Source organism: Saccostrea echinata, unplaced genomic scaffold (genome assembly GCF_033153115.1).
Source record: "Saccostrea echinata isolate AGI-Se365-2 ecotype Australia unplaced genomic scaffold, CSIRO_AGI_Sech_v1 ptg000029l, whole genome shotgun sequence".
In the NCBI taxonomy this organism is placed as follows: domain Eukaryota; kingdom Metazoa; phylum Mollusca; class Bivalvia; order Ostreida; family Ostreidae; genus Saccostrea; species Saccostrea echinata.
Genome location: NW_026889778.1, coordinates 29,546,704 through 29,571,015, shown reverse-complemented (window position 1 = coordinate 29,571,015; position 24,312 = coordinate 29,546,704). Strand labels below are relative to the sequence as shown.

The 24,312-nt window shown below is 33.3% G+C and overlaps 1 protein-coding gene across 3 annotated transcripts in view; it reads right to left on the bottom strand.

Moving 5' to 3' along the window:
• Positions 1 to 24,312, bottom strand: part of LOC133195783 (voltage-dependent calcium channel subunit alpha-2/delta-2-like) — a 54,543-nt gene that overhangs the window by 11,128 nt on the left and 19,103 nt on the right. Inside the window, exons 12-31 of one of the 3 annotated variants that reach the window (XM_061331721.1) lie at positions 24,073 to 24,198; positions 23,697 to 23,781; positions 23,496 to 23,545; positions 22,988 to 23,083; positions 19,296 to 19,379; positions 17,739 to 17,795; positions 17,369 to 17,446; positions 17,167 to 17,241; positions 16,994 to 17,062; positions 16,708 to 16,779; positions 16,523 to 16,584; positions 15,432 to 15,508; positions 15,055 to 15,106; positions 13,757 to 13,860; positions 12,014 to 12,116; positions 11,506 to 11,544; positions 8,319 to 8,375; positions 7,268 to 7,374; positions 6,521 to 6,604; positions 2,691 to 2,863 (exon numbers count right to left, since the gene is read on the bottom strand). In XM_061331721.1, coding sequence (XP_061187705.1) covers positions 2,691 to 2,863; positions 6,521 to 6,604; positions 7,268 to 7,374; positions 8,319 to 8,375; positions 11,506 to 11,544; positions 12,014 to 12,116; positions 13,757 to 13,860; positions 15,055 to 15,106; positions 15,432 to 15,508; positions 16,523 to 16,584; positions 16,708 to 16,779; positions 16,994 to 17,062; positions 17,167 to 17,241; positions 17,369 to 17,446; positions 17,739 to 17,795; positions 19,296 to 19,379; positions 22,988 to 23,083; positions 23,496 to 23,545; positions 23,697 to 23,781; positions 24,073 to 24,198 — 1,650 coding nt within the window. Of the gene's footprint in view, positions 1 to 2,690; positions 2,864 to 6,520; positions 6,605 to 7,267; positions 7,375 to 8,318; positions 8,376 to 11,505; positions 11,545 to 12,013; positions 12,117 to 13,756; positions 13,861 to 15,054; positions 15,107 to 15,431; positions 15,509 to 16,522; positions 16,585 to 16,707; positions 16,780 to 16,993; positions 17,063 to 17,166; positions 17,242 to 17,368; positions 17,447 to 17,738; positions 17,796 to 19,295; positions 19,380 to 20,212; positions 20,300 to 22,987; positions 23,084 to 23,495; positions 23,546 to 23,696; positions 23,782 to 24,072; positions 24,199 to 24,312 lie in introns of all 3 variants that reach the window. The other 2 variants (XM_061331722.1, XM_061331723.1) reach the window with 2 other exon arrangements.

The window sequence follows — 24,312 nt, the reverse complement described above, 5'->3', positions numbered from 1 at the left end:
ACACTGCTTGACGACGGGTGTTATTCCAAAAAATAGCGACTGCGCAGAATTTATGCGCGCAAGGTTCACTGTTATATGTATTTATATAAAACATTCAGTATAATATAATAAATATTGCATGTAGTTGAGTGTAACATTGAAAATTTTCACCCCTCGAAAACCATTGTCAACCTCGGCTGCGCCTCGGTTGACAATGGTTTTCTTGGGGTGAAAATTTTCAATGTTACACTCAACTACATGCAATATTTATATATTCATCAATTTCATTAACTAAAAATTCACAAAAATAATATTACATGTATGTATTATATAAATATTGCATGTAGTTGAGTGTAACATTGAAAATTTTCACCCCCATAACTTGCTTAAGAGACTGAACATTTCTTATCCCATTTTTCGGCCATTCTAAAAAGTGAAAATGTTCCCCATATCTATAACTTATTGGTGCTAAATTGCATTTCCAATATCAATATAATCTCTTCGCTTCGTAACATTTGTTTACATGTCGCTTTTTTCCAAGACAACTTTTTTCATTTTCAATTTTTTGATAGGTTGTTCGTGTATTGTTTCGTACCAAAATTTCATTGCATGTATCGTAAACCAAATCTTAGCAGGAAATATCAGTCTGTATCGGTGTATCAGTATATCATCCCACTTCTAATAAACTGCTACTGGTTTGAAACATTTTTATGAGTTTAATATACTTTTTTCCTACTGACAGCTTTTCCAATTCTATTTTAATTTTTTTAGTCAACTGCATAAAATATGGAATTTTATTTTTATTTATCCCCCGACCCAATTTAAAAAAAAAAAAATCCTGTAAATCATTGTATAAAATAAGAGGCCCAAGGGCCTTAACGGTCACCTGAGTACAACAATTTAGAGGATCCATAAACTGAAAAATGAAGCTTTGTTGCCCAATAGCAAGAAAAATAGTACGATTATGATGAACAAAATAATTGGTCTAGTATTTTTCTATCTGTCCCCCATTTATCACTATTACCATGCAGACTTTTAACAAAATGTCTATATTATTACCTTTCACATTGGCCTCACTTGGCTTTTGAAGAACATTTAAGAAGATAAGTTATTTTTGTTTCATTTTTATTCATCTACTATTTCCAAGTCTACCTGATTATTAAATGTATGAAAGTACTTTTTGTATTATACAATAAATGTTCTTGCATAATTCTCTTATTCTATTAACCTTTCAAATACATTATCTACAGTGATTAATTATCAAAAGTGAATGGCAAAGGGGAATAACTTCACTCAATAGAATACAAATTAATAGAGCCCTGGCCAGGGCCAGAACACTTGACTAAATGGTCCAGATGTTCAAAATTCTGGTAAAAATACCCTGCTTATTAAAATTTTTACTCTGTTTGCTTCCAATATGCCCAAGAGCAGAGGAGATTTTCGAAGAAATAATGCATTTTCACTATTTAACACAGCCCTACCCTAACACCAGAACCCATGACCTTGGGTCATGAAAATTTACAAATTTGGAAGAGGTAACTATGCAATTAGATGAAAATTTTCAAAGAATTCACACATTTTCACTATAAAATCAAATAAAGCCCCCCCCCCCCCCCTTTCAGCGAAACAACAGAACCCCTGGGACCACAAGTTTGAAAAAATTTGTAAAAGCATCCTTGCTCATCATAACTATACACTTGTTTCTTTGCTTATAACCAAAAAAATATTTTGAAAGAAATTATGAATTTTCACTATATAATCAATAGAGCCCCCCCCCCCCCCTTCATCAGAACCCCTGACCCAGAGGCCATGAAATTCACAATTTTGAAAGAGGCAGCTATGCCCATCATAAATATGTACTTAGTTAATTTATTTAATACCCATGAGCAGAGAAGATTTTCAAAGATATAATGCATTTTCACTAAATAATCAATAGAGCCACACCCTAACACCAGAACCCCTGACCCAGGGGCCATGAAATTCACAATTCTGGAAGAGGCAGCCATGCTCATTAAAACTATGTACTTAGTTAGTTTATTTCATACCCAGGAGCAGAGGAGAAGATTTTCAAAGATTTAATGCATTTTCACTGTATAATCAATAGAGCCCCCCCCCCCCCCTCCCAACACCAGAACCCCTGACCCAGGGGCCATGAAATTCACAATTTTGGAAGAGGCAGCTATGCTCAACATAACTATGTACTTAGTTAGTTTCTCTAATACCCAGGAGCAGAGAAGAAGATTTTCAAAGAAATAATGCACTTTCACTATATGATCTATATAGTCCCATTCTAGCACCAGAACCCCTGACACTGGGGCCATGAATTTCACAATTTTGGTAGAGGGCTCAATGCTTATCACAATGATGCCAACAGTTTGACTGCTTGATGTCCAGGAGTAAAGAAGAAGATTTTTAAAGATTGCATTAATTTTGGTGGTTTTAGCCCCACCCCTCAGGCCCCAGGGGAGCAGGGACCATGAAATTCACAAATTTTGTTCCCCTTCACCAATAGATACTATATGCTAAAACTGGTTGAAATTGGTTGAGTGGTTTTAGAGAAGAAGCTGAAAATGTTTAAATGTTAACGCACGACAGACGACGACAGACAAAAACGGATAGCAATAGGTCACCTGAGTGACTCAGGTGACCTAAAAATGTTGACCATTAAATCAGCAATATATTTGAGTGATATTCTTGTTGCTATGCCTTACCTGATCCTTGTAGTCGGGATGACTGGCTGCTACCGTAAAAGCTCCGTCATCCACCAAGAAACATACAACATTATCCACATCCTTACAGCTGTATACAGAACTGGCACCATTTGATTCAGACATTGTGTTCATAAGGTCAACCAAGTAGTCATGGGTAATGATCATACCAACGACTGTAACACAACGATTATAAATTAAACAGGCCTAACTGATTTCTCTATAAGAATGATAATCATAAATACACAAACAAGGTGCTCATTCCTCTGACCAATCAGTTAATAGCATTTAGACAAACCCACAATAAAAATAAACTAGAACTGTCCAAAAGGGACACATACCCCCCGCTGGGTTTTTCAGAGAAAGTACCAAATCACTAATGTTTTCTAGATGTGAGAGGTGTTCACAATTTCCTTAAGGTAGTATGGGATACCTCCACGTTATGACGTATTTCCGTTTGAAGTATTGTTTTGATTTGCATGAGTGCTTATTATCGGGTCAAAATTTGTAGATACACCGTTGAAAATAACACTCTGAAGCCTATTTCAATTCTAGTTCTCACAAGTCGGCATTTTAAGTAAAAACAGACAAAAAAATCGCAAGTATATAAATTTACTTATAATTGTACAACGGACATTTAAAAAAGCAAACCCCTGTAAAAGGTAGTTTCAACATTGCTGCTTTTGAACACTTTTAAGCAAAAGCTGTATTTCAATTGTTTGAGTAACTGTACAGCACCTTGTGTGCGGTGAGGCATGGATAAGTGCGATTACTTCACATTGTGCTGAATTATCACCAATCAATTATCACGTTAACCAGAGCTGGACTTTTTGTTATTTAATTCAAGAAGTAACTGTTTGGTCACAAATCAGCTAGCTGTTGTATATAGTCCCAAAACGTTCAGATGAATGCAATTGCTCTGAACAAGACACGTCCTGGAAAGCGATTGTCCATGCATTGTTTTCAAAACCGCTCAAAGTTGAAAACTACAAAGTGCGATTTTTTTATGGTTGGGAAAAAATGCTCATCATTTCTAAAATAGCACCCAGGTTTTTTCAACCCTTGGAAAATAAAGAAGGATAACTCTTCCGCTCGGATCTTTTAATTCAAAAAATTTTAAATGCATTTTATATTTTCCATTTATATATATATTTTCAATTTGTTTATTTCACTTTGCTAACATATTAAGAAACATTCTTACTGTAGACTTTCATGAAATGTTATCCGTCTGTTTTCAAGAAATAAAGTTTTCCCAGTTTTTTATGCTTATTTTTTGTTGAAAATTAAAAAAATACTAAGACATATTTCTTGTCATTTTTGTTTTTATAAACACTTTATATTAGCAAACGCCTGCCTATAATATTAAGCTTATGAAAAAAGAATTATGCAAGAAAAAAAATTGTTTTTGCATTTCTCATTAAAATAATAAAAAAATTATTAAAATTACACTTTAATATACTGAAAGGTGGGGGTATTTCAAATCCTTCTAATTTGGGTACATAAATATGTAGGAGAAGTTTCGTTTGGTATCCCATACCACCTTAAACATTTACGGTGAAAATTTAATTACTCATTATATATTTTTATATGTCCGTCTTACGACGGGGCATATTATGTTATAGCGTTCATGTTCGTCCGTCCGTTAGCTTTTTCATGTCCAGCTCATAACTTTAATACTATTAGGCCTAGAATTAGCAAACTTTGTCAGCTGATACATCTAGGGTAGAAGGTGTGTCGCACATTAAAACCAGGTCGCTCTGACATTTAATAAAGACACTATGGCCAAATATGGAAAAATCATAACTAGAAAACCATTAGACTTAGAATCAAAAAACTATGTCTTTTAACTTTTAAATTACACAATCCCAAAAGATGTCAGAGTATTGCAGTATCTTTATTAAAAAAGTGTTAAATCAAGAAAATACTAGTCTTATTTTTTTCATTATGTTCTTTACAGCAATCTGTAACAACAAAAATTCCACCTCTCCCATGGGTGTAATGATCAGGCACTGGTCAAGGAAAATTTTGATGGCAGAAAATTGCATGTCAAATTAGAGAGAAATTAATGAGTTTAGTGTGAGGAGATAACTGGTCGAGCATCTCTGATCAAGCAGGTGTTATCTACATCTCTTGGGAATTGGGCAAAAGGAATCAGTCTCTTAATTAATTGCTTGTGTTGTATTGAATTGTTCTTGTTGGCTAGTCTTACTTTCAAGATAAATTTGACGTAATTAAAACTAATTTGATATTGTATATAATAATTAAAACTTATATGATATTGTATAATATAATTTAAACTAATTATTTATTGTACATTTTTTATTTGAATTTTTATATCTTTACAACAAATTGCAGACTGCCTTGTCTCGCTAAGATGTCATTCAAACAAATGAATCTATACTGTTTATGATAATTTAACAATATTTGATGGGCGTATCATGCTCTGGTGGGGCACTCTATTTAATGAATGAAACTAAGGTGCAGCCTAATAAAACATCAACACTAATAATTACAGTGTTTTTTATTACATTGAAAAAATAGTTTGCAACTATCTGTCATCTTTGTGAGACATGACACTCTTCAATTGATTGTTGAAAAAAAAATATCATAATTAATTATAGAAAATCAAATTTATTTTAATACCTTTATATCAAACTCATTTTAAAAATAAAAGGCTGGTTTTAGTAACTATGTATTTTCACAGACATAAGTTACAATTAAGAGACTTAGACAACAGAGATCTTTATTTCTTTCTGCCCAATTCCCCTGAGATATAGATAAGACCTGCTTGATCAGAGATGCCCTAACAGCTTCCCACACTGAACTCATTAATTAATCTTTAACTGGATGCATGTCCACTCATTACTCCCAAGGGACAAATGGATTTACACTATCTGCTGTGTAATGTAAAAACTGTTTTTAATACTTTGTGTTTTTTTTTTTAGTTCTAATGAGTAGTTTTAAGCTGTAGTTCACATTTTTGTACAGATGTTCTAGATTCTATGTCTCAAACCTTAGACATGAACCCGAAATGACTAAGTCAATAAATTAAATTAAAAAAAAAAACACTTGTAAAATGCAGAAAAATTATCAAATAATGTTGAAAATACCAGGTGCACATCTTCATATGGTAAATAATAAGTGTACAAATTTTCATACAAATCTATGCAATAGTCTCTGGGAACAGATCCAGACAAAACCACATAATAAAAATGAAAAAAAAAACACCTGTAAAATGCAAAATAATTATCCAATCATAATGAAAATACCAGGTGCACACCTTCATATGGTGAATAATAAGAGTACAAATTTTCAGACAAATCCTTCCAACAGTTTCCAAGAAATGGTCCGGACAAAATCTCGTCTACAGACAGACGGACAGACAGACGGACATGCTGATTCCAATATACCCCCCCTAAACTTCGTTTGCGGGGGGTATAATAAACAAGAAGTTTGACCATCTCATACACATATGACTGATTATCTAGGGGGTATCCACACTGGCTTGAACTACAACCTTCAGATTTAAAATCCAACGCTCTATGGACTGAGCTGAGCTTGTGCTAGTAGGAGCGTGGCCTCACTATTTACAACATATAGCCACTTTTAAATTTGTTACACACATAAACAGTTGCAGCTTTGGTTAAATTTGTTTACACACAGATAAAAAAAACCCAAATCAATCTTTCTTTAATCTCTCAGGTATAAACACAAAACACTGACCGTTTTTCACATGAATAATAAGGATTCTTCTAGTTAAATGAGACCTGTACATTTGATTAAGATTTATGATGTGCAAGTGATTATGGTGACCTGTCATTATAGACTGTTACCTGCTGCTGGCTTTTCCTGCAGTTTAGTACTCATCACTGCACGTGTCACCATCACTGTAGGAGTAGTCTCATTGTCCAGAGGGCCTGAAATTTATAACCAATCAAAATACATTAACCAGAAATTAAACTTATCATAAATCATCAAACTCCACATTAAAATAACACTACATTCCACATAAAAAACTAAAAACATGTTCCTATGAAATGAAGCCCCAATGTATATTAGAATATAAACTCAAGAAAGGTGAGGCTATATCATGAATGCTCCCAGCAATACACACATTTTGTAAAATAATTAACTAATAATCTAATATGACACAAGTATTTCATTTTGAATAACATGGCAATTTTATTCATTATCATAATTAATGAACGTTGATGTAGTCTCCTACACATTAAAATTTCTAGCGCTTCATGAAATATGCCTATGTTACAAGTCTCTGTGATTTACACAATAACTAACACTAAACTTAAAAACATTCCTTATATTTACATTTAACATGTTTAAAAGCACCAAAAATATACTCAATGTTTGAATTATTTTCTGCCCTACATCATCATATTTTTATTAACATCTCTGTAGCCTCATTGTGATGTCACTTTAGCACGAGTTTCTCCGTGTATATTTCTACGCGTGAGTATACATGAAAAAGGCATTCAAATAAATTTTATAGTTGGTTAAGTAAAAAAAAAACACAGCAGATGTAAAATATTTGACAATAATCTGTTTACTACTTGAACTCATACCTAGTGTGTATGGAGCCTGGAACATGAAAGTCTGATTGTAGTGAAGCGCTCGTCTGAAATAGGAGGAGGTCCACGGATCTCTATACTTCTCCATATCAACAGACTCACTAAGAAATCAAATAGCTTCATTTACACTGTATTCTTGGTTTTAAAAAACTTTCTAATGAAATTTCAGATCAAGGTAGAAGGATGTAAAACTTGATGAAATCACAGCATACTTTAGGTTTGAATACAAAACAATTAAAATGTTCCCAAAAGAAGGGGGGTGGGGAGAGAGAGATTTTAATTTCTTTTTTTAGATTGCACAGAACTTGATGTCATGAGATTTTTTTTCTTATCACAAATATATAACCTCCTTCCTAATACATGTAAGTCATAAGGTACACATTACCATCATCTCCATTTTGTTTAGAAGTTCTCTGCAGTCTTGGTCTCAAGCAATAGACAGTGCAACCAAAGGCCAAGACTTGTACAATATTTAAATAAGACTTTGTTTTGTAACTCTCTCTCAAACTCCCAATCATCCCCCTTCAGTTTCCCAAAAGCATACATTAATTTTTTCATTAGCTAATTTACTGTTTAATGCTAAGTAAAGTGGTTCCACAGACTCTGTTCTGATTTGTCCTGGTTTTCATACATTCTCTACTTTATTAATTTTTCTGTGTGTTTACATACTGTAAAAATACCAGTAGGTAGTGTGAAAAAAATTTCAAAGTTGTAAGCTGTATCTCTGAGAATCTTTATTATTTCATCATTTTTCATGTTTTAAATACAGCAAGGTACATTAAATGCATGCATGAACTGAAAAATAAGGAATTCCCATTAGCATACTTCTGCCCCCCCCCCCCCCCCCCCCCCATTTTGTGATACCTAAAGATTTCTGAAGCAGTAAATAGAGTTTGAAGATATGAATGTATGATGTGGTCATCTGGCTGCACAGTCAGCGAATGGCTAATATATGAGAATTATGGCTGCATGGAATTGTTATTGCTGGGTTTTAGGTAAAAAAAAAAAAATTGGTATGATATTTTGAAGTTGTCACTATATTTACCTTTTAGGATAAACAGTGGTTAGACCACCATAGGTTGCCAAGAATAATGCTGTAGTGCTGAAATTCATAATGAAAGCAGTAATGAAAATTGAACAAAAAATCAAATCAATCTGAGACAATTTCATGGAACAATAGAGATAAAAAGTCCATAAATTTACAATATGTCAGAACTAAATTAAAAAAAAAAATTACCATGTAATACACACAGCTGGGTCTGATATTTTCATTTCTCAACATGTGACATTACATGTAATAATGTTATGCATAAAAAATTAATTTAAACCTTACCACAAGAAAAGCATTTGTAAAAGGTACAATGTATGCATCACATGTTTGAAGCAATATACACAATTAAGACACAGGTAAATTATGTTTGTGAATCCATGGTTTCTAGTGATAAACAAGTTAGTTATGTTTGTGAATCATTAATTTCTAGTGATAGTTAATTCTACTCTCAACTTTCCTTTTATCTGTCAAAAAATGTCTGATTCTGTATTCCATCACTTTAAAATTGTATAGTATTTGAAGTTAAATGCTTATTGCTTTTAAGAGAAGAACAAAAATGTAAATAGTTCATGTGAATATTCCACCACACAAAGGCATGAAGACAGTCTACTTCTTGCAAGAAACTTATATTAATTAAGGTATCCGACCCATAATAGCCTCAGATTTAACTAATTTGAATGCATATATATATCAAATATGTATGGGCTGAATTCTCAAGAATTTAGACAAAATTTTCATGTTTTAGTCTCAGTATGTAAGAGCAGAATGAGCCCTAATTTATAACCTTGACCTGTCTTTGAATAGTTATCCCCTTTGCTTTTAATCAATAAAAATCAATTCTAAAAAATCCATCTGATAAAAAATTAGTTTTCAATCATTTTTCTAATCCAAATGATTAAATACGTCTTTTTACCACAGCATTTATTGAAATTCTTAGTATTTAAATTTGTATATTAAAAAATTTGCTTAAGCTTGTCTCCATAGACTTCAATGCAATCTTCATTGATTAAGCAGTAATGCTTAGTTAATTACATTTTTGAAAATTTCTCTTGGTAAATCCTTTTCTACTCTAAAATGCTTTGAATTAATATCAGAGTATTTTACATATGACAGATATTTAAGGTTAGAAAATTGGGTCCTAATATTGGTTGGATACCTTAAAATAAGCTTTCTGATGACTTGAGTGTCCTTTTTAAAGAATACCTTGATATACATGTCTATTTCACTTCATCCCAGTAGTGTATCAAGATTCTTATAGTTCTGAGAGAGAGATATAGTCATGCTGCAGTACATCTTTTCAGTTATTCAAAAAGCATAAACCCATGCATGGAAAAGCAATATCTCAAGCACATTATTAAAAACAAGAGGTCGATAAACCCTTATGCTCACCTGAGTAAACTTATTCTAACTTTTAATGTTAAATGAAAGTTTGTACATGTACGTCCACTCCATTCACCCCACAACATTCTCAACACCCAAATGAGAATGTATACTCAAATGTAAAAATATAAATTGGAAGAAAACCAGAAGTCTCTGACAAAACTGTAGTTCTACTGGTGTTTATAAACTGAACCATGTATTCAGACTTGTCGTATATGAACTTCACTCTGCAGACCAGCTAATGTTTGTGAAAGACACAAACTCTAATTTCATTTTTTTAGCTTTCCATTTTTTTCGTACTCATTATTCTATTTTCAATTTTTGTTGCCTTTTTGTTTTATTCAATTTGTGTTTTAATGCCATGCTTCCTTCAGTCGGGATTTGTAGCCAAACTGCAAGCATTGGGTAAAAATAGTATACACCACTAATTCATTGAAAGATAGCGATGTTATAAATTAATAAGTAAAGAGATTTAACAACAATTCTTTTACAGCAAAATATTCAAGTATTAAATTATTTTTTCACAATTATTTAGTTTATAATTTATTTACATGTTTAAAAATTATTTACATGTTTAAAAATACAAAATGGTCATTCTTGTTCAATCTCATTTTACCCATGGCCAAAATTAGGATAGACAATTCAGTCAGTTTCAATTCGGGGTAGCCCAATTCAATTTGAGATAGATTTAGACCATCGGACAGGCATTAATTTCAAACACTAGAAGAAAACTTGTTAATGACCCACCCTATCTTTGCCTTTTCCTGATTATCTCCCCTTAGAAAGAGTCTTGGCCCTTCACTTTAACAATTAAAAATCTCATTTACCCAAGGATGCTTTGTACCAACTTTGGTTAAAATTGGCCTGGTGGTACTTGAGAAGAAGTTGAAAATGTAAAAAGTTTACAGATGGATGGACAGACAGATGGACTAGAGACATTGGGTGATCAGAAAAGCTCACTTGAGTTTTCAGCTCAGGTAGCTATGGAAAGCATTTTGAAAGAATATCAACATTATCCTGTTTTAATTGGTAAACATTGCAGCATTGTATATCTAAATCAGAACCCCAAAAACAGAAATATGTATCATAGTGCAGTGCACAGGTTACAAAGTCCTATTGAAATTGGACCAAAACTGTCTAATTGTGTACCAAGTTTTAATGAAATTAGACTAGAACTATAGGAGATGTAGCATTTTTACAAAAAATTCTCTTTTAAGGATGTTCTTTGAAATTAAAACCTCATGGAGAATCATGTATCTTAGTATAGTCTACTTGTGTACCAAGTCTTACTGAAATCAAACCAAAAATGGACCTCCATTTTGGCTGACCCTGAACGTGGTTCCTTTATCCCCATCCCCCACCCCACCCCACCAAATAAAAAAACTGTCAACCTACCTCAAATTAGATTTTTTCAAACCATCATCTATACATGCCATTGCTTATCAATTTTTTTTTACTTTTTTTGATCTGATAATATTTGTGTAATATTTTAAATAAGAGTATACTCCCTTGAATGTTCCGACAGCACACTTGTTGACTAAGAATGCCCCTAGTTAAGTTTGATTGTTATCAATAATTTGTGGCCGATGCTGAAATTGAAAACTCAAACAACTAGAGACAACATGAAAACATTAGTCAGAAAAGTCCCAAAAGCCTTGGACTCAGGTGAGCTTTGTTCCTTCACCACAGCTTGGTAATAAATGTATAGATTAGCAGTTAGTCTGATTTAGTATTGGATATTGAATACACCAGGGAAAAAAACAAAACAAAAAAAAAGAAAAAAGAGAAAAACTTTGTTTACTTGGCAGCATCTGTTTTTGAGTCATCTGAACTGTTTAAACTGTAAAACAAAGTGTGCTGACCATCAAATCTCCAAGTCACAAAGATCAACTTCACAGCTTCCTTCCTCAAGAGTTTTAAAATCTTTGCATGATCACACTTAGTAATTAGGAAAAAAGTTTTCTTTCTGAGAAAGAAGTTTTAAAACCTAAACCTAAGAAATGGAGTAACTGTTGGTGTCCAAGACTAACTGTAAGTGTGCTATATTTAATGATTCGTTGGTTTATTTGGCAAATCACTTCAACATATCCATGGTTTTCGAGATATCAATGTTTGAGACAACAGTGTATGAGATACCGAAGTTCAACTGTATATGATTTAGCAGAAGCCGCTTTCTACCAAATACATGATGTACACTTTATGCATGTGCTATTATGAATATCATGTCATTCGCTTTGTGTTACATTTTATAGATGATGCTTTATTAAAGACTTCAAATGTAAAGTGAGTTAATGATCAGCCTCCTTTACCTTGGGTTAAAGAAGTTTAATTTCATCAAGTCCTTGATCATCAGAAAGTGAGCCTTAGAGACCTTCATATCCACATACAGCTGTTTCATCTCACTGGTGTTAACTAGATAATCAGCAAAGATCAATACAAAACTCAACATAACAACTTTCTAAATTTACTATATTAAAAGTAAGATTGTAATACATATAAATTTTTGTAAAGCTTGGTTTGTATAGCAAATGAAGGTTTGTACATTGTAATACACACAACTCTAAATTTTTTGTCTTGGGAAAAAGGTGAAGAAAACAAACACAGAGTGAACAGGGCATAAAAACAAAGACCTTCAGAATGATAATTCTAAATACCAGACAAGAGGCCCATGGGCCACATCGCTCACCTGAGCACACTGGCTAGGCAAAAGCACAAATTAGTTCAGGGGGGCTCAGGTGAGCTAAAAAACAAAAGATCCTAAGAAAAAAAAACAAACTCACCAAATTACACAACTGCATCAATAAATAAATACCAGTTCAGTATTGGAAAGATAACCCCGGGGGGGGGGGGGGGGGGGGGGCTTGAATTTTAAACTACCTACCTGATGATGCTTCCATGTCAATATAACAAATGGCTTTGTTGTACTTGAGGAGATATTAAAAAAAATTCCCATATTTGTAAAAATTTGATCCCCCATTGTGGCTCCTCCCTATCCCAGGGGTCATCATTTGAACAAACTTGAATCTACACTACCTGAGTGAGGATGCTTCCAGGTACAATGAAACATAGCTTTTCTCTTCTTGAGAATAAATATTTTTTCTATATGTTCTTATGTAAAACTTTCAATCCCGCATTGGGCCCCACCCTACTCCAGGGGTCATCATTTGAACAAAATTGAATTTACACTATCTGAGGATGCTTCCATATCAAAATGACTAAACATGATTTTCAGTTCTTCAGTAGAAGATATTTTCCTATAAATTTCTATTTAAGTCTTTGATCCTCCATTGTGGCCCCGTCCTACCCCCTGGGGTCATGATTTCAACAAACTTGAATCTACACTACCTGAGGATGCTTCTAATAAATATGACTCAACATGGCTTTGCTGTTGTTGAGGAGAAGATCTTTAAAGATTTTTCCTATATATTTCTATCTAAAACTTTGATCCTCCATTGTGGCCCTGCCCTACCCCTGGGGGTTATGATTTGAACAAACTTAAATCTACACTACCTGAGGATGCTTCCATATAAATATGACTCATCATGGCTTTGCTGTTCTTGAGAAGAAGATTTTTAAAGATTTTTCCTATATATTTCTATGTAAAACTTTGACCCTCCATTTAGGCCCCGCCCTACCCCCAGGGCTCATGATTTGAACAAATTTGAATCTACACTACCTGAAGATGCTTTCACATGAGTTTCATCTTTCCTGGCCTTGTGGTTCTTAAGAAGAAGATTTTTAAAAAATGCTATTAATTTTTCACTAATTCCTTATTATCTCCCCTTGAAAGAGGGCGTGGCCCTTCATTTGAACAAACTTGAATCCCCTTCACCCAAGGATACTTTGTGGCAAGTTTGGTTGAAATTGGCCCAGTGGTTCTTGAGAAGAAGTCAAAAATGTGAAAAGTTTACAGAAAGACAGACAGACGGACAGACAGACAGACGGACAGACAGACGGACACCGGACAAAAAGTGATCAGAAAAGCTCACTTGAGCCTTCGGCTCAGGTGAGCTAAAAAACGAGTAATCAACTTAAACTTGTTCCTGACTTACAGTTTTCGGGATTTTGTGAATAATTCCCCAAAGCAGTAATCAGATCTTCAACCACTTCACTAGAGTTATGGTTCTTTGTAATGCTGCTGGATTTGTAATATTTCCTAAAGAAACAAACAAATTCATTGATAATGCAAGTGTAGTGTCCATAGTGATTCATACCATCAATGTAAATATCAATGGGAATATAAAAGTATTTATTACATTTTCAACAGTGAAATACTGTGATTTATTTATTGGATAAAAGTGATATTCTCTCACAGTGTGAAAAGACCAAAATGATATTCTCTCACAGTGTGAAAGGATATCAAAGTAAGTAAAAACTAATTTCTGGCCTGTCATAATATAGAGATAGTAACTAACCATCTTGATAGAGCTAAAACTGCAAAATTCTTCTAAAATATGTTGCTAAAATCTATGCTATGTAATGCTTTCAATCTCACAACTGGTAAGCTATGACGTCTCAACCACTAAACTATGATGTCAAGCCCATGACACCGTGTTAAGAAAAGACAGAGGCAAAGGGAAAATAAAAAAATGTAATAAACAGAAAATTCAATGTTTTGTAGATGAATATGGAATTTATTTCACTTGTGCTTCGCACTCGTGAAAATATCAAAAATCCTGTCCCACTCGTGAAATAAATTCCATATTCATCTACAAAACATTGAATATCCTCTATTTATACCATCAATGTAGATATCTTATCAATGGAAATTTTAAAGTAATGTAAAAGCAGAAATAAGCATGGGGCATTAAATTTTGTTTATTTCGTTGTTAACAATTATCAACGAAATTAAATTCCACACAAAAATTTTAATTGACTATATATTGAATAGGGTTATTTTCATACCAACGAAATTAAATGCCCACAAAACTATTTTAGATGACAAATCAACAAAATTTTATCCCCACAAAAATTTGTGCTTCTACAGTATTTAACCTCCCTCAAATAGAGTTAGTGGAAATAAAATTTCTAATGATTGGACAAATTTAAAGATTATCCTCTCTACCAGCTACGTAATTTGTTTAAATCCTTTAGGATTTTTTCTTTTTTGCTTCTTGGTGATTTTTGACAAGAATATAAGGTTATAAAGTGTAATCTACATGTATATTGACTTTGAAAAAGTTTTCTAGCTTAGAGAAAAAAAAATCTCAATTTGAGATAACAAATAATTGTCAAGGTCAAAATGGGAATTCAATTTCAATACTGTTTTTTCTCTGAAGATTTTTAGGACTAATTCTGGCTGTTGAGATGACACATCCTTTTTCAATAAATAAAAAACAATCAGTCTTACCAAGGTGCTAGTAATTTAGCTGTGTTCTGTTCCTTCAAAATGCTGATCATTTCTGAAAATTCAAACAAATTACTGTACATTCTGCCATGAAAATCCTACAGCAACACATGCCTATGACAATATACCTATATTGTACTATTAGTGGAATGGCTTCTCGTTTTAAATTCAAAATTGTTCATTATTTTAGAATTTTTACAGCAATATATACTCAGATCTAGTCATGAACAACTACATGCATGATGAATATTCATGGAACATGTTTAAGTCCTGTCACACATGTACTAATATAAATATTAAAATTTTATATCTTTAGATGTTTAGTTTGATATATAATATATTCAATAGATAGGTAGGCTTACACTGGACTTATACATTACCTTTGGCTTTAGCTTCACTGAAAGCTGCATCTATTCTCATGATGTATTTTTGATAATGTGGAAGAACAAGACCAAGACTGTAAATAAAAGAAAACTCCCTGCAAAAACTGAACCCTAAAATCTAAGCCAATTCTGTACTGGGCTGCTTTATTGTATCATTTAATGTTAACCAATTTTTATTCATGTGCCAGAAATATCTGCTTGTTTCACCACCTTTTACTTGCAAATATTTCTTGCCAACAACCATTTAATTAAATGTGTACTGCTGTAAAATGTTTCCTCATGCAGTCACGGAAATTTATAGCTGTAAATGGATTTTAAACTAAGGATTCCAAATAAAAAATGTTAAGAAAAGTAGTTGTTTTAAAGAATTTGACCTCTTTTTCTTATCTCCCCAATTGATTTAACCTATTGTTTTATAGTGTTTATATTTCATTGACTTATATTGTGATATATGTTTATTGTATGTACATTGTAAATATTTTAAAAAAAGGTCCCGAGGAAGGTTAGTGGGTTACCTTCTATAAATAAAGTATTATTACTAATTTTTGATAATGTTAACAACCATGATATTTGAAATCACACCTGACTGAGATCTAATTCCTACACTCCCAGGTGTGTGTATTCTCACCTGACTGAGATCTAATTCCTACACTCCCAGGTGTGTGTATTCTCACCTGAATGAGATCTAATTCCTACACTCCCAGGTGTGTGTATTCTCACCTGACTGAGATCTAATTCCTGCACTCCCAGGTGTGTGTATTCTCACCTGAATGAGATCTAATTCCTACACTCCCAGGTGTGTGTACTCTCACCTGAATGAGATTTAATTCCTACACTCCCAGGTGTGTGTATTCTCACCTGACTGAGATCTAATTCCTACACTCCCAGGTGTGTGAATTCACACCTGAATGAGATCTAATTCCTACACTCCCAGGTGTGTGTATTCTCACCTGAATGAGATCTAATTCCTACACTCCCAGGTGTGTGTATTCATACCTGACTGAGATCTAATTCCTACACTCCCAGGTGTGTGTATTCTCACCTGAATGAGATCTAATTCCTATACTCCCAGGTGTGTGTATTCTCACCTGAATGTGGTACTCCCAATAGGTGTGTAAAAATATTTCCTTGTGTCTTCTAGGACATAGTTCTGGTCAAAATAATTAAGCTTTGATTAAACACATATTAACTTTAATTGCATGAGTTTCTTTAACTGATATAACAAAGTGACTCTGAGAGCACAACATCCATGATTTGATGTTTGTATACATACTTCATCTAGGGAAGAAACAAATGTAGAATATTCCTCTTCCCCTTTCTTTCCATCAATCATCTCTTTTCTCATCTAACAAAATATATACAGCTATATACTTTTCTTCTCCCAAACTAATATATTTTTCAAACCCTAAGCAAACCATCAGTATGTGACATTTTTATTCATTCAAGTGAAAGAATTTCAAAGTTGTAGCCCTTACATAGCTTGTTTGACATGAATTTTCTGTGAACATTGAACTTAGTTTGTATGCGAACACAAGTCAACTACATGTTCTATTCTATACCTGTATTTTCTTGTCATTTTCAATTTCAATATCCAGAAAATCCAGGTTGGGGGTGTCTTCTATTTCATCCTGTTGTAAATAATGATGAAATGATCTTTTTATTCTTTATCAAATCAGTCATTTTAAAAATTCACTGATTGAATTAGAGGTCTCAATGTACAATGTAGACTTACACTGATCTTCAGACGAGGATGAAATATAATATAGCCATTAGTGTTGATGGCAAAAGTGTAACCACCAGGACCAAGCTACAAAGATAAAAGATAACTTCAGAAAAAAAAAATTTACTTTTGGTTCTTCAAAATATCTTTAAAAAAAAAAACTCAATTATATAAAATTTTCAAATTTACTCCCATATCAAACTGGTTTTCTGACCTGCCATGTTGGACTGTATCTTTGCATCTGTTCTGTTGTAACATCAATTCCCATCACTCCAAGAATTGTCTGGTTTGACTAAAAATATTACTGTATGTGTACATAGACATATTCAAAATTTAGTACAATTACCACATGGTATTGAGTGGTTGGCAGAATGAAGAATTAGAGCTACACATATCCGTGCCATGTATTGCATTTATCAATGATTTATTAATGGTATTCATTTTTGTCCATGCCAAAGCTGCTAAAATTTGAAGCCCACATTAATTAGTACACCTACAATATTTAACTCAAAAAATGTAATGCTTTAAAACTACTGTGGTACATGTACTGATGAAAAGTTCAGGAATGTAATGTTTGAACTTACCCCTGAGGGTGCCCTGTTGTACACTGGGAGAGTCACTGTCACTACCATGCCAAGACCCTGTACAACACGCAGCACTGCGTTAGTCAACAGTTCTCACACAGAGGAAAGATTAACAAACTAGATCCATTATATTTTAACTTTCATAATTTTGATTTATCTTTGTCAAACATTAAAAGGAAATATTTTATAATAAACCATTAATCTGTATTTAAAATTAATTATTGTGTTGTACAATACATGACATTATATTAGATGTATCACAATTTAGTACTTGGTTAGAAAGGTAAATGATTTAGTCACAGTAGAATTCATAAACATAATATCAAGCATGCAATCCTTTGAAAAATAAAACCACATTCTTAAGCATGCAATAAATAAATGTAAATGATGAACAATGGTGCACATAAGCTATTAGATTCACTGCAAATAGGTTCCTTAATTGTATGATACAAACTGTTCCTACTATTTTAGGAATGACTCTAATTCTTGGCCAAATTATTCGAGTATAACCTGGTTTGGGTCAGTTTACGCTTTATAATCCACGAAGCAGATTATAAAACAGCGTAAATGCTTTATAATCCGCGAAGTGGATTATAAAACAGCGTAAACTGACACAAACCAGGTTACACTCAAATAATTTGGCCAAGAATTAGAGTCATTCCTTATAATTTAATTTTAAAATCATTCAATAACTATGAGTGTAAAATTTCGTTGCTTTTTATTAGTTCAAATTTGCCGCTCAATAATACAACCATAGTAACGGAAGTGATGGGAAGCGAGGGGAGGTAAAAACTGATACATAGGCCTTGCAGCCTTGTTGTTTGTTTACATACATGTGGTAAGATCGAATTATTGTTTGAAGTTAAAGGTACATTTATTAAATCTGGAATTTTCCATGAATCCCGAGGACTGGAAATGAGAGGACTGTATGGATACAGATGATTCAGCTGGTTGTCAGGGGGGTGTGTCCCCATACCAAACCAGGTTATACAGAAATAATTTGGGTTCCTTTTTGGATATTAACCAATCAGAGGCTAGAATACAAACAAAATTAAATTATTATATATTATCTATGAACATTACTATCCATCCCGATTCAATATAAAGCAATTCTCATGGATGATTTCCCCTGAAATTACCATGTAATAAACAATTACAAAATACATTCATATGAACTATTATCTGACAGTGTATATTTTTTTTAATCTTACGATTCTATCTGGTCTTTATTCTCCTTGGAGTAAAGATGGAAATGTATTCTATGTAAGAACATGGAGTACATATACCTAAATCCAAACACATTTGACATAATCAAATTTCCAAGCTTTCTTGATTTTACATTTACAAGGACCTGATTACAAATTTGTACTCTTATCAACAGTACAGTACTAACAGGATTCTACTCTACTTGACATCCTTGGGGCGAGGGGTCCATCTACAACCACAGTACAACTCCGAGATCAAGTACCCTACATCTAGGGGGGGTCCTACCAACTGGTCACTGACAACATGCCACGAACAACACAGAGAGGGAGGGCTGATAAGCTACACGTATACCAAACTATCATTGTAGATATTGCCCCACTTGAACTCTTTTATATCTTGAAGGGCAGCTGGTCGACTTAACACTGGTACATACTCCTTCAATGGGATAAAATAGGATTGATCAGGTGAATTTTCTGTCAATAATGATTTAGTAAAACTGCTGAGAGCAGAAATGTAAGGCTTCTCTGTCCAACACACTTGTTTAAACAGCAGGACATATAAATTAATAAGATTTTCCTACAACACTATAACTTAAGGTCCTATTTGTTAAACTTTACATATACATGGCAAGCATGTGGGCAGAGAAGCTACAGATCCGTCAGTTGTAAGTCTGCTTTAAGGTGACTTGAACAATGAGGACACACATATTAATGAGGATTGATCACCTCTCAGTCTGGCTGGAAGAGCTGAGGTAACCTGGCTTTAACAGGCTGCAGGCATAATGCTGTAACAGATTTGGATTAGAAAGAAAACAAAGTCAGGAAAAACAAACAATCATTCCTCAACATATGTCATTTGCCTGGTGAAGCTTCAGTTATACAGTTAATAGTGACCAAGACCTGAAAGAGTACTGATGCTTTTGCATGCTTTGTAATTATAAATACATTATAAATTTACCAACTTAAAATTATGTTAGCAAAGAATTTATAAATGCAGAATTCTGGCTTGTAAAATAATTAGGGACTGAGACATTCATTGGCCGATTGAATTATTTCTGAGGTCAGGCTTGTTAATAAGAGGGAGATCTCATAAGTGTCATTATGATAGTACTATTAGAACATGAACATGTCACATCTTGTTTGTGTTATAGTACATAGCATGTTGCAACCACAATAATAATCAGGGCCTGTCAAGTGTTAATGGATGGGCTGCTATCAAATGAAGCACAATAATGTCACGCGTTCAGGGGGATCATTCCACAGCATTACCCTGGGGTCACGCTGGATCCGGTGCTGGAGATAATCATCTCCGCTCGTTATCTCCTGACGGTCAGTGGCTAAATGGGTCAGATAGTCCTGGAAAAGTTTGACAGAAATTCAGTGAGGACAATGTTGATGTTAACTCTGATATGAAATGTCTGTACCCAATAGCTTAACATGTTAACAACTAGTGGTGTTCCAATCAACGGTTATAATTGAAAATCAGTCAATTGCTGGCATAATCCAAGCGCTCGATTACAAAGCTTTTATTCTGATTAATCGGGTGATTTTTTTTTTTTTTTTTAAATTTTACAAGACATTTTATTCATACTCGGGTAACAACCCTCATTCCCGGGTATGGACGTACTTTGGATTCTACAAAATAAACGAAGAACCCGCTGGGCTAGATAGAATGTTAAATCGTTTCGTTTACATGATATTGTCTACAGACTAGGGCTTGTCCCAAGACACAGTAATAGATTATTTTAACTACAGCTGGACCACCAGAAAGTAGTTATTCACCCATTCTTACCATTTAATGAACTAAATTGACAGACTTTGTAAATGTCCGATTATAATTGATAATTAGTTAGTTACAGTAGCCTGAACATCGATTATTAAATTCTTACCAATTCCCATCACTACTAACAACTTCTGTTTTACAAAATGCATTCAAATTTGCTTAGGCAAAGTGTTGTTGCAGCTAAACAGGTTCTCTTTCCTAAAGTCAAATTATGACTCCCTCATCCATTTGTTGGTCAAGATTGTTCTCGTTACACTATTATTATTACAGTTAATATATACATGTAGATTGCTGTCAGCTATTATTACAGTTAATATATACATGTAGATTGCTGTCAGCTTCAATATGAATTGTTTCCTGTATTATACTGATCCACAGAATTTAAGGAATAGAATAATATGTTGAGTTAATACTACATGTTGATATGTTTCTTTTGTCACTATTTATAAGTGCCAGTGACATGGCGTTGAGATGTGCTAAGTTACCCCACACCCTTATGTTAGTCTACATGCCCCTCTCTCTTATTGCTTTTTTAAACTGATGTTCATTTTTAAACAAAAAGCAATAAGATAGAGAGCCCGTTAATCTAGCTTTGCCCACATCTAGCCCGTACTACATAGAATACCAATCTATCCTGGTAAACGCTGGTCCACAGTGGGAGCTCCGTGTGATAGGAGCCCGATAATACAGTCACATAGTCCTGAAATATACAGTACGACCTCACAGAATATAGTACACGTTATATATTAAACAATCCTCATGTAGCCCAACATAAAACCTCTACAGGAGGTCACAATTCCTGAAATCACTGTCATAATGCACACATCTTTACAATAACAAAGAAAAATTCTTTTATTCCTGAAAAAAAAAATATCCTGATCATAAAGGCAGATTTACACAGAATCACTAACACACCAGTAAAAGAATTAAGAAGTGCTACACATTATTGTGAAGATTTTGTAGAAGGAAAAAAATAATAGTCCAGAATGCGTCATATTCAAGAATTGTTTAGCTTCGTTTGGTAACAGGAGACATTCTGATACACTGGAGTTCTGAAGATCCATAATTCATAAGATCCATGATGCAAATAAAAAAGGTGAAGATCAATTAGACAGTATTCCTCCTCATCGTTAGACTAGATAGATATGTTTTATCTTATATAATTAAAGTTCCAGTATAACAATGTATGATTATAGTGATTACCAATGTTTAGGTCTATCATAATGTGCCTTCCAGATCTTTAACTTTCCAAAAATGAAAATAAAAAAAATTTCATTTTTTAGTATATATGTAATTACAAATCACTGAAACCATAATAATACATGTACCTGTATTTGTTTCTTAGCTTAACAATGTTAAGAAGTAAACTTTCAGTAATGCATCACATATATTTATTCATGATTGTCTTGAAGACTTTTTAGTGTTTCTCTCAAGTACTGTAAATTACATTTTACTCCTCAGAACTTTATTTTTATGTAATTACCAAGACCATCTTTTCACAAAAATTTCATTCATGTGTGTATTTTTATTATTAAAGATTATACACAATAATTACCAAATTTGCAAAACTTTTGTATCACTTATAACTACCAAACAATTTTCTCACAAAAATAAGATGTCCTGAAAATTTGGTGATCTACAGTATTGACATGGAATACTCTTCTGAGATTTCAGCTTTAATTGGAATTTTTTTTTTTTACTAAATCCCCAAAAAGATTAAGTACAGTTTACATAAAAGGGATGTGAAATCAGACATGCTCCCATAAAATTCTAAAAACATGTATTGGGAATATTTCTTTAAAAAGAAATGATTATCATGTACCAATGAAAACACTTAGCATTCATAGAGAGCAAAAAACAAACAAAGCAAAAAAAGAAATAAAAAGGACCACTTCTCAAAAGAAAAAAAAATATCAGAGAAATAAAGAAAATCACATTCAAAATATTTGAAGTATATACATCTTCTTTTGCCTGTTATCAAGACTGAATGTTGTGAAGCAGTGCTTTTTAAGAGAAAGTAATTGCAAAAAGGCCCTTGGTATTTGAATATCATATGCTAGTCTACAATATGTTTGCTCTAAGTGGACAGAAATTGTGCTCTAGCTAGGGCGGTCACATAATGTAATAAAATATCTGTTTCACATTTGTTCTGATGACAAATCTCTTTAAGCATCTTCACTTGTATCAAAATTTCTATAAATGATTGGACAGGAAACAAATATTTTGCGTGACCTTCCCTGACCTTAATGAGGATGAGATACCAAAGATGGACCATGGGATCCCTTGTAGCTACTGGTCCATTTGACAAAGTTGGTGTGTTTCAAGGCAAGAGGTCGTGCGACCACTTCCACATACTCCTAGTGATCAGTGACAGATAAGATAAAGAACATATTAGTCCCTGAAACCATGCACAGTCCTAATAATTAATATGTATACTGCATTGTATTGAGAAACATTGCATGAAAGAAACAAAATTCCCTCTCTCATTCCTTCTCTCTCTCAAAAAAAAATGCTTTGTTCATACTTTACTGAAACAAAGACTTTATTAATGTTCACTTAGAAATTCATATACTGGGATATAACTACCACATTTCAGGTGATTATTTGAAAAAAATTAGTTAGTACAATGATTGTAGTATTAAAGATAACCAAAATGTTACAGCATCTTTCTGTACATTTAATTTATGACATACTGCTAGATTTATTATTATATTTCATTTTCTTTCATAACTTTATCTTCATTTAGTAGCAATGGATGACATTTTTTACCTGAACTCTGGCTCTTATGGCCCCCATGGCTGGAATCTCCGAAAATCGACCTAAAATTGAAGAGTTATATACTAATTTTTTTTTCAAAATTAATACTAGTACCAGTCATTAATTTTTGTAAAAAGTATACAGGTATAATTAATTCCTAGGCTACATGGTGCAAGACATTTTTTCTAAAAGAAAAAAACATCAATACAAGACCTCTGTTTGCACATGCCATCCAAGCAATGTCCTTTGTAGGGTTTGGATTCTGACCAACAGCATAGGTAAACACACGGACCCTGTCCTATTAAAAAAAAAAATACCTACCATATAGTATTTATAAACAAAATCCTGAAGAATAAAAAAACTTTTGACAAGCATCTTTTCTACAACAATATACATTATGAACCCCATCTTCCTCCTGCTTTTTAGTCTTTTTTATGAAATGTAAATCTTTCTGAACAAAAAGTTGAAACAAACAGAATAAACAAATGTTATGAAGAGATTTTCACTGTAACCTCAATTCGTGTGTACGACCTTGCTGCATTTTGAGGGTACAAGCTTACCTGAAGAAGTCTGTTAAAGTTCCTCTTACCTGAAGAGGTCGGTTAAAGTTTCGTCGATTAAACACTTCATCCCCATTGTCGGTGCCTCCATCTGTTAGAAGCATGATCATTTTGTTACAGTGGGCCCCCACTCCTGCCTCCGTGGAGTTCTCAAACTGTAATGAAGAACATTCTTAAATCATTGGGTAATAATACAAGTTGGGCTTAGAAAGCCTTATTCCTCCAAATTTACTTTTTTCCCAACACTTTCATCATGTCTGGAAACATTA